The sequence below is a fragment of the Alexandromys fortis genome, unplaced genomic scaffold (assembly GCF_014885135.2).
Source record: "Alexandromys fortis isolate MF-2015 unplaced genomic scaffold, M_Fortis_MF-2015_v1.1 scaffold_140, whole genome shotgun sequence".
NCBI classification, from domain to species: domain Eukaryota; kingdom Metazoa; phylum Chordata; class Mammalia; order Rodentia; family Cricetidae; genus Alexandromys; species Alexandromys fortis.
Window position 1 is genome coordinate 2,290,703 of NW_026068048.1, and position 10,443 is coordinate 2,301,145.

At 50.3% G+C, this 10,443-nt stretch overlaps 1 protein-coding gene across 1 annotated transcript in view; it reads right to left on the reverse strand.

Moving 5' to 3' along the window:
- Nucleotides 1–1,238: 1,238 nt before the first annotated feature.
- The window catches only part of Upk1a (uroplakin 1A), an 11,527-nt gene continuing 2,322 nt past the window's right edge, over nucleotides 1,239–10,443 (reverse strand). Inside the window, exons 2-7 of the mRNA XM_050119021.1 lie at nucleotides 9,347–9,547; nucleotides 6,317–6,391; nucleotides 6,088–6,195; nucleotides 3,931–4,110; nucleotides 1,870–1,953; nucleotides 1,239–1,745 (exon numbers count right to left, since the gene is read on the reverse strand). Of these exons, the coding sequence (XP_049974978.1) occupies nucleotides 1,701–1,745; nucleotides 1,870–1,953; nucleotides 3,931–4,110; nucleotides 6,088–6,195; nucleotides 6,317–6,391; nucleotides 9,347–9,547 (693 nt within the window). The 3' untranslated portion in view covers nucleotides 1,239–1,700. The remainder of the gene's footprint in view (nucleotides 1,746–1,869; nucleotides 1,954–3,930; nucleotides 4,111–6,087; nucleotides 6,196–6,316; nucleotides 6,392–9,346; nucleotides 9,548–10,443) is intronic.

The following is a 10,443-nucleotide window of genomic DNA, read 5'->3' on the forward strand; positions in this document are numbered from 1 at the left end:
CTATGAGACAGTGACTATTATAATCCCCATTTTGTAGATGACACAGTGAGGCTCGGACTGTTGTGGGGGGCTGGGGAGAGCCTCTCCCAGAGAATCCCAGCCGCATGCTAAGTCACAGTGAACATGCTCAGGAGGACGTCTGCTAAGATCAGAGCAGCACGGAACACCCCGTTTCCTTGATGTGGTCACAGGTTAGTCAGACATGTGCCTAGAGGTGGGGACAGTTTCCTACTAGCGACTACAGAGAAGCCGGCTCAGCCAGTCAGCGAGCTGAGCCTCCTCTCGTGTATTAAAATCTGGAACATATCACATCTCTGTGGTGTTTTGAAAATTCTGATTTGAAGGCAGTCATAGTGATGCGTATCTGTAATCCCAGCACTCAGGAGGTAGAGGCAGGGGCATCAAGTGTGATGCTAGTGGCACAGTGACGCAGAGGGGAAAGAGGACCTGAGTTCAGATCAGTAACCCCAGCGCTGGAGTGGGCAGAGATGGGAGGAATGCTGGGGCTTGCTGGCCAGAAAATCCAGCCTGAAAAATATGTTGGGCTCATGGTTCAGTGAGAGACCATGTCTTAAGGGAATAAAGTGAGACCCAGAGAAAGACAGCTGACCTCCTCTGGCCTCTGAGTGCGTGTGTGTATGAGAGAGCACGTGCACACATACGCACACATACACGCCCACACAGAGCCTGGACTATACAGTGAGACTATGTCTCAAAAAAAAAAAAAAAAGAAAAGAAAAAGAAAAAATAAAGAAAAAAAGAAAAGAAAAATTCAAAGTGTAAAATCTGATGTTCTCAGAGGAGTCTTCTCTGAGAGTGAAGCCAGTTTCCCATTTTGAATCAACGGCATGAGCCAATATATCCCATGTGATGCTTCCCCCATGCCAGCCGGATTTCACCACTTCCTTCTGAAGTGTTACTCACTCACCCTTGTCCCCAAAAGAAAACAAAAGTAGGCTGGGGGGAGTGTTGCATGCCTGGAATACCAGCATTCTAGAGGTGGAGACAGGAAGGGGAGGTGGTTGTGGCTCGCACCTGTAATCTTCTCCAGGGGCCGGGGGTGGGGGGGCACACAGCGAGATCATCTAGGCTAGCCTCGGGTACATATAAATTCCAAAGCCTGTCTGGGCTGCAGAGTAAAACCCCCATCTCCAACAACACAGAAGAAGAGGCTTGTGTTTATTTAGTCAGCCAGTATTTATTGGCTATCTGACCCATGCTCAGACACATGCTGGGTGATCAAGAACCACAGTGACCATAGCTGATCTGCCCCTCCCCTCACAGCAATCTAGGTCTGTTAGAGCTTCTACAAACTACTGAGCAGCAATGGCTATGCCTGCCCTGCAAGATGTTCTGGAAGGCACAAGAGAGGTGCATGATGGGTTGTCAGGAACAGAGGCAGGGCCTCCAAGGACAGGACATTTCATTGTCACCAGAAAGATAAAGAGATCAACCAAATGCAGTGCAACGTGGCCAAGAGGGTTCAGGCACACAAACCCAGGCCTGGGGCACAGCTAGGGCCCAGGGCAGCTCCTACACCTACGAAGGGACTTTGGGATTGCAAGAAGGGAAGATGGAGGGAGGTAGACATGGGTGAGCTGTGGCTGAGGTACATGGGGCTGGGGGTGGGGGAAAGGCCCAGGTGCAGCTGAGAGGCAGGAGCTTCAGACAGAGGTGAATATACGGCCTCCTCTTCATCTTCAGAGAGTGGTATAGAAATACATGGCCACCAGCATCACAGGGAGCTAGGTGGGCAAATGACGAGATTGGGTGCTCTAGCTCAAACCACCAGCCTCCCCCAAGCCCACACCCACACCCCTGGACACCCACAGGTCCCTCCTCCACAGCCCCAGGTGCCCCATCTCTCACTGTCCACATCAAGATGGCGAAGCCGAACCATGATATGCCCCAGGTGTAGCTGTCAATGGCATGACCGATGTGCTCAAAGCAACCCTGGAGAGAGGGACGGTAGAGGCTTGTAGCTATCGTGGGAGGGTGGTGGGTGAAAGTCACCATGTGCTCCGGGAGACATCCCTTTCTTCCCTTTCTTTGCCTTGGTTTTCCCATCTGTGTTGTGGGTTTGCAGCCATGTTTGCCTTCTTAGGGAAGCCAGGAGAGGGATCACTGAACCCAGGGCCGGGGCCAGCAGGTGCTGCTGGGATGGCAGCTGTCAGTCTGGGCTTGCTTGTGTCCCACCTGGCTTTCTATGCTACCCACAAGCCCTAAGCGTTTGAAATCCAGATCTGTTTGTCATTTGCTCCTGGTACCTGCTCACTAGAGACAAGGTTGAGCCAGGCCAGAGCCCTGCACCAAGGTCACCTTTCTGGCTCCTGTTCCAGCCACAGAGCAGCTGAGACTACAGGTCCAGAGTGCGCCTGGCCGGTGCAACCAAGCCTGGGACTAGCTCTGCTCCTTGTTAGTAGAACACAGGCACAATTCTGGTTCTCTGAGCCCCAGTTTTCCAACCTGCTAAGTGGCAGTCTGGATTCTGAGGTCCCTGGGATATGGAATAATCTGGAATAATGGAAGGTCCCTGGAATAACGGAAGAACATGCATGGGACTTTGGCTTGAGAATGGGCTGTCCTAGTCTGTCCTTGGGGATGGGGTATCCTGGGACAACTCCCTTCCAGACCTGATAGAAGACTTGTAGCCACAGATACAAGTGGGACCAGGTCTCGTCTTAACCCCCCTACCTCTTGCTTATGCCCCTGCCCTGCCCTGGCCTCCCTGCTTTGCCCCCACAGGGACGAACCTCTTCCTCTGTGGAGTGTCAAGCAGGGCCATCGTCATCTTTTCCCCATGTGACTGTGATGAGCAGCCGCAAACCGAAGGGAAGGCTCCCCGTGGGTCCTTACTGCTGGCTGTGCTACCGTTAGGATAGCAGCAGAATTTTCCATTTTGTTAAGTTTTGGTTAAGACAGGGTCTCACTGTACAGCCCTCTCTGACTTAGAATTCATTACGTAGACCAGGCTTGCCTTGAATTGCTTATTATTGTTATTATTTTGAGGCACTATGTAGTCCTATCTGACCTAGAACTTGCTATGTAGACCAGGCTGGACTTGAATTCATAGAGATCTGTCTGACTGGGGTCAAACCCAAGCACCGCCACACTTCACCTGCTATTATTATTTTTTTCTAGGTATTTATTTATTTATTTATTTTTAGACAGTGTTTCCCTGTGTAGCCCCGACTGTCTTGGAACCCACACTATAAACCGGGCTGGCCCTGAATTTACAGAGATCCTCCTGCCTCTGCCTCTCGAGTGCTGGGATTAAGTGTATGCCACCATGCTCAGTTGTCATTATTTTCTGAGACAGGGTCTTGGTTATATTGCCAAGGCTCAAACTGGCAGTGGTCCTCCACAATGGAGATTACAGATGTGCACCACATGATTGATTTCAGCTGTTATTTTTTAATATTAGTGGTACTAGGAGTTGAATCCCAGGCTTCTCACATGCTTAGGAAAGTGCTATATCACTAAACCACGTCCCAGCCCCTGACTGGGGGATTCTAGGCAGGGGCTCTACCACTGAGCCACACCCCAGCCCCTCACTGGGGGATTCTAGGCAGGGGCTCTACCACTGAGTACTCTCCTTGGCCTTCTTTTTACTTCTGAGACAGGGGCTCCTGAAGTTGCTCAGACTGGTCATGAGCCCAGCCTGACTGAGGTCATGAGTTGAGCAGGATGACAGGCTCTCATGCAAGGCCTAGCTCCAGCAACTAGCTAGGTCCTCTTGGTGCAGACATCAGGTCTGAATCAGAGTGTCTGTGCGTCCTGCTTACTCACACAAAGAGCTGGGAGGACCAGGGAAAGAAAGAAAAGGCCAGACAGCAGAGGCTGGAAGACAGATGGACAGACAGACAGTTGAAGGGGGAAAGGGAGAACAGAACAGATGGACAGACAGACGCAGAGGGCAAAGGGACACACCTTGGTAAACAGGTAGTCCATGTGGCCCACTCTGCAGCCCTCTTCATTGATGGGGATGAAGTTCCCTGTCCGGCGACAGCACAGAGGAGGCCAGGGGAATTCCACTTCTGGAGTGGCTGCCCGGAAGGCAGATGTGTAATTCACCCAGTCAAGGGGGCCAGATGTGCCGCAGCATTCTTGCTGTGGAAAGAACAAAGTTTAGGCAGGACTGGGCTGTGGTCATACTGTTAAAGAGAGGCAGATTGACTTTAGGCACAGCTGGTCCCCATGTGTTAGAGCCCCGGGCTCTAGTGTGTGTGTGTGTGTGTGTGTGTGTGTGTGTGTGTGTGTGTAAGGCTGATAGATTTGGCCCAAGCCTACACTCATTTTCTTCTAAAATTCTTTTGTTGATAACTGTGCTGACAAAATGACACAAAAACTAGATGGAGTGGGGTGGCATTGCTGGGAGACAGCCCAGCAGTTAAGATGCTCTTCAAAAGGATCCAGGTTCAATTCCCAGCATCCATGTGGAGTGGCTCACAACCACCTGTAACTCCAGTTCCAGAGAATTTGATGTCCTCTTCTGACCTCTGTGGGTACCCCCACACACGTCTACACATACACACACATATTCACATTTAAAAAAATTAAATCTGGGCTGGAGAGATGGCTCAGTGGTTAAGAGCACTGCCTGCTCTTCCAGAGGTCCTGAGTTCAATTCCCAGCAACCACATGGTGGCTCACAACCATCTGTAATGGGGTCTGGCGCCCTCTTCTGGCCGTCAGCCATACATGCAGGCAGAACACAATACATAATAAAAAAAAATTAAATCTGCTGAGTGGTGGTGGCACACGCCTTTAATCTCATCGCTTGGGAGGCAGAGGCAGGCAATCTCAATGAGTTTGAGGCCAGCCTGCTGTACAAAGCAAGTTCCAGGACAGCTAGGACTGTTACAGAGAGAACCCCTATCTCGAAAAACAAACAAACAAGGAAAATAATAAACAACCAAAAAATTTAAATCAAATTTTCCAAAAGGCAGATTTATGATTTTTTTTTCAGCCCACTGAGTGGTTTGTTGCTGTTCTGGGGCCAGGGTCTCATGATGAACCCTAGTCTTAAACTGGTGGCAGCTTACCTCAGCCACCCAAGTGCTAGAATTCTAAGGCTTCACCACAATGCCCATCTCAAACGGTATTTAATCAGAAGCCCTTGGATGGACACCCTTCAACATGGTGTAGTTTCTGGGCTCCTGCATGACTTGGGCTGGGCTGGGATTCAGCAACTTCTTCCTACTCCACCTTCTTCTTCTGCAGTATTATGTTGGGTGCAATTAAGAGTTCAGCTTCTGAGTTAAGCAAGGCTGTGTTGTATCTCAGATCTGGAATCTCAGAACGGGAAGGTGGAAGCAGAAGCACCCGGATTCCAAAGTCATCCTTGGGTGTACAAAGAGTTCAACACCAGACTGGACTTCAGCAAACCCTTTGCTGTTGTTGTTGTTTGATTTTTTTGAGGCAGGGTTTCCCTGTGTAGCCCTGGTTGTGCTGGAGCCCAGGCTAGCCCAGGCTAGCCTTGAACTCACAAGATCTACCCACTGGGATTAAGGTATGAGCTAACTGTTCACTCAGCATAGTGAATCAGGGCTGTGATCCTAGCTAATCAGGAGATTAAGGCAGAATCACAAATTCAAGGCCTGCCTGGGCTACATAGTGAATTAAAGGGTAGTCTGGGTAGCTTATGGTGACCCCATCTCAAAAAGTTAAGAAAAAAAAAAGAGGGCTGGGAGGTTGGGTAACAAATAGCTAAGTGGTGGAGCCTTTGCCTCAAATGTATGAAGTCCTGGGTTGGGTTCCCAGCAACACACACACACACACACACACACACACACACACACACACATACCAGTGGGCTCAAGGTCAGCCTGCCTTACATCCTAAAGGTTGTCACTGTCACCATCACTACAATGGTTGGAGAATCACTGCAGAATCCACTGTCAGAGTCACAATGCAGGCCACCCTGCCACTTACCAACCTGGTGACGAGAAAGGAAACTTCTGGGTCTGTGGTCTACAAAACCATAGCAACCAAAGGCTCTCCTACCCCTCCTCGGTCCCCTGAGTGGATTGTCTTCTGAATATCCCCTCTGCCATCACTGAGAGATGATCACAGAGCCCAACCAACCTCAATCATGACCCGGTCCCAGAGGCGGGTTAGCTCCTGGCCCTGGTCGCTGTCTGCACTGTAGAAGGTCAGCATTTGCTTGGTGATCAGGGACGGGTTGGACACCATCTGAGGAAGGGGGGACAGGGAAGAGCAGGAGCCAGCTGGCTAGGGATGGAGGCCCACCTCCCCTGGACCCTTCCAGCTCTAGGGATGCCATTCCCCCCTCATCCCTTCCCGACAGGCTCACATAGTCTCGGTGGGTGTAGGATGTGATGCAGGAGGCACACTCGAAGATGTAGACTATGAGCATCAGCAGCAGGTACTGCAGAGAGAGCAAAGGCAGCCATGGCACAGAGGCCAGATGGAGGCCTTGCACCTCCTCCACAGTTAGCCAGGAAATCACTACATACAGAGCTGGATTCAAATTCACAGAAATCTGCCCACCCCCTCCTGCCACCAAGAGATGGAATTAAGTGTGTGTGGTAATGCACAGTCCCAAACAGAACTGTGGTTCAGCGGGAGAGTGCTACCTATTGTGTATAAGACTGTTTGCTGTGCCGTGGTGGCGTGCTCCTTTAATTCCAGCACTCGGGAGGCAGAGGCAGGTGGATCTCTGTGAGTTCGAGGCCAGCATGGTCTACAGAGCAAGTTCCAGGACAACCAGGACTGTTACACAGAGAAACCCTGTCTCAAAAAAGAAACAAAACAAAACAAAAGACTCTGGGTCGCCTTTCTGGCAATGTGCACACACGCGTGCACACACACATCAAATGGAGGATTTAATTTTGAAAGAAGTAGAGGTGGAAGACTGAAAACTTGAGACCAAGCTTGTCAGTGGTGGCACACACCTTTAATCCCAGTGCTAGTAGGGAGGCAGAAGCAGGCGGATCTCTGAGTTCTAGGCCAACCTGATCTACAGAGTGAGTTCCAGGACAGCCAAGGCTACATAAAGAAGCCTTGTCTTTGAAAAAAAAAATGGGGAGAAAGACAAGCCAGACATATTTTTTAAAAATGGTTAGGGGCCAGGAGTGGCAGTGCATGCCTTTAATCCCCAAACTTCAGAGGCAGAGGCAGGAGGATGTCTGTGAGTTTGAACCTAGGCTGGTCAACACAGGACAGCTCCAGGACAGGCAGGACTACATAGAGAAACCCTGTATCAAAAGAAACAACAAACAAAAACGGTAGTTAGGTTGACTTTAGGCTTTGATGAAATTGTTCTGCTAAATGTGTGATGGGGGGGTGGAGAATGGAAGGGAACAGGAAGAGAGGAGCTGGGTGTGGTGGTGCACACCTCAATCACTTGGGCGGAAGCAGCAGGTATCTGTGAGTAGCTTGGCCTACATAGTGGGTGTGGGGCCGGCCAAGCTACACAGTGAGACCCTGCATCAAAAGAGGGGGGTTGGGGGGGCGAGAGGAGGAAGGGAGTGGTGAGGAACTCCTTTCAATAACAGCTCCCTCTTCTACATAATAAAGCAAAGTGTCCCAAGCAGTTCCCCTCCCAGACCCTGCCCTGTACTGTTTTCTGACTGCCAGAGAGACGGCTGCCTCGCTCCGGCCACAGGACCTTTGTTCATGCTGCTTCCGCCACTCAGAACACACGTTCTCAGCGCGCACTGGGCTCACTGTCCCCCGCATGTTTTTCTTTGCTGCTGCTGGCTGTGGGTTTTCCTCAACCTACCCGGCTCCCTTCACTCCCCAAATCAAGGGCTTTTTAGTTGTGTTCAGAGCTTCTTGTTCAGTAAACTCTTGTTGACTACAGAAGTGATGGTCCTGGTAGCCTAAAGGACTCTCCGCAGGAGGGGAAACACGACACCTGCTCTCTCCCCAACACCTGGGAGAGGCCACAGTTTACCTCTTGGAGCTTCGGTTTCTCTGCCTGGTGAATGGGCTTAAAAGCACAATTTTACAAGGCTTCATAAGGACAGAGAGTTCATTGCCTAAACTGCTTGCTGCAAGGTCAAGGGCAGGGCAACCTGGGGAGGATTAAAAGTAGGGGTCTGGCAGTTCATTTCAAAGCAGGCCTGGTTTACACAGTAAATTCAAGGTCAGACAAAGCTTAGCTAGACCCCGTCTCAAAACAAAACAAAAAGACTATGGGCTTGGGTGGTGTGACGGCACACACCTAAAATCCTAGCACTTGAGAGGCTGAGGCAGGAGGATTGTCAGTTTGAGGGCAGCTGGGGCTACCTAGGGCAACTTTGTATTCAAAGGCAAATGAAAGCAGGGGCTGGAGAGATGACTTAGTGAAAGCCATGCAGAGGGGCTGGAGAGATGGCTCAAAGGGTAAGAGCACTGGCTGCTCTTCCAGAGGTTGAGTTCAATTTCCAGCAACCACATGGTGGCTCACAACCATCTGTACTGAAATCTGGTGCTCTCCTCTGGTGTGCGGGAATACATCGAGGCAGAATGTTGTATACATAATAAATAAATCTTTAAAAAAAAAAAGAAAGCCATGCAGGGGACCCGAGTTCAGTTCCCGGCTCCCCGTCAGCACCCCACAGTCAACTGTTACTCCAGCTTCAGGGCATCCAACTCTCTCTTTTGGTTTCCTTGGATACCTGAGCGAGTATGCACCTTGGGGCTGGAGAGGTGGCTCAGAGGTTAAGAGCACTGGCTGCTCTTCCAGAGGACCTGAGTTCAATTCCCAACAACCACATAGCGGCTACCACCATCAGTTTTAGGATATCTGATGCCCTCTTCTGGCCTGCAGGTGTACATGCAGAGTGCATAAAAATATATAAATAAAATTTAAAAAATGGAATAAATTTTAAACGAAAACTAGACTGGAGTCAAGAGCTGGCTTGTTCCAGCGTAACTGGGCTGTGACTTCCTCTCTGAATCTGTCAAATAGTGATGACAGTGGTGGTGGCGGTTCATCATAGGTCACATGACACGTATGCGCCAATCTGTGTAAAGGGCTGAGCTCTTGTTAAATGCTAGCTGCGTTATTACATTTCACTATTATTGCTACAACTCAGACCACAGACCTTGGAGACCGAATAGTCGGGTTTCAATTACCATTATTTTGTTGGGAATATATATAGAAATACATTTATATATTTACTTATTTATGTCACTTGTAGGAGTCTCTTTATAGCTGCCTTGACCATCCTTCTCCTCACTGTACCCCAGTTTCCTCTGTACAATAGGGGTGATGGCTGAAACGGAGGTATGGGGCCATGGCAGGGAAATGGTGCTGTGAGGCCCCCAGTGGGGGCCACCCAGAGTCATATCATGGCCCTCACTGTGACCTGCCATCCCCCACCTGGGATCTCACCGTGAGGATCATGGACCGACGGCGGCAGAGTGCGGCTCCTACACCAAAGCTGGCCACCACGAAGAAGGAGAAGCCGCAGAAGATAGCAATCCAGGCACCAGCGAAGACATCGTCCTTGCCTGAGACGCCCATCAGTGGGTACACACGGTACTGGTCAGCTGTCACCCACACTGTCTCGGCAAACAGGGCCAGGCCTGACAACTGGGCAGGGAAAGGTTAGGAACGTGTGCCTGGAGCCAGCAGTTGGGTTGTGTGAGTCTCCAAAACACACTTCTTTCCTGGCCCAGAACCCCCTCCCTATGCCCTTGGGGTAAAGTGGGCTTGGAAGGGAGGCCAGCTCACGCCTTTATGAGCAGGGATGGGGTGTAGAGAAGGAAGAAAAGGTCCAGCCAGAGCCTCAGCCCTCACATCCCAGGAGCCAGTGGCTTCAAAGATAAAAGGAGAGGACCCATGCCAGGCTTTAGCCAGTTGGTTCATCTGACAGGTGCACTGTCCAGAGCAAGGCCTGTTTCTGCGGCACCATGATGAGGGGAGTAGAGGCCACACGGCAGAGTGCCTGTGTGACTATCCAGATGCCTGGAGCCTGGCATCCTGTGGTCTTATATGGAGCAGCCTAGAGGCCATGGGAGCAACTGTTGGACACACAGCAGGATACACCGGAACAAGAAAATAGGCTTATCTGTTTCTGCTTGTGTTTGCTTAAGGAAATGTCAGAAAGACTGCGGGATGTCTCTCAGTTGGTAGAGGGCTTCTCTAGCCTGCAGAAAGCCCTGTGCCAGCCTCGTATAAACTGGGCCTGCTGTCACATACCTGTAAGCCCAGTAGAGGCAGAAGGATCCAAAATTCAAAAATTATTCTTAGCTACATAGGGAGTTTGAGGCCAGGTTAGCCTACATGAGAGACTTTCTCTCAAAAATAACAAAAAAGGAAGCTGGCTTGGAGGTTAAGAGCACTGGCTGCTCTTTCAGAGGTACTGAATTCAATTCCCAGCAATCACATGGTGCCTCACAACCATCTGAAATGAGATCTGGTGCCCTCTTCTGGCCTGCAGGCAGAACACTGTATATAAAATAAATAAATAAGCCTTTTTTTTTTTT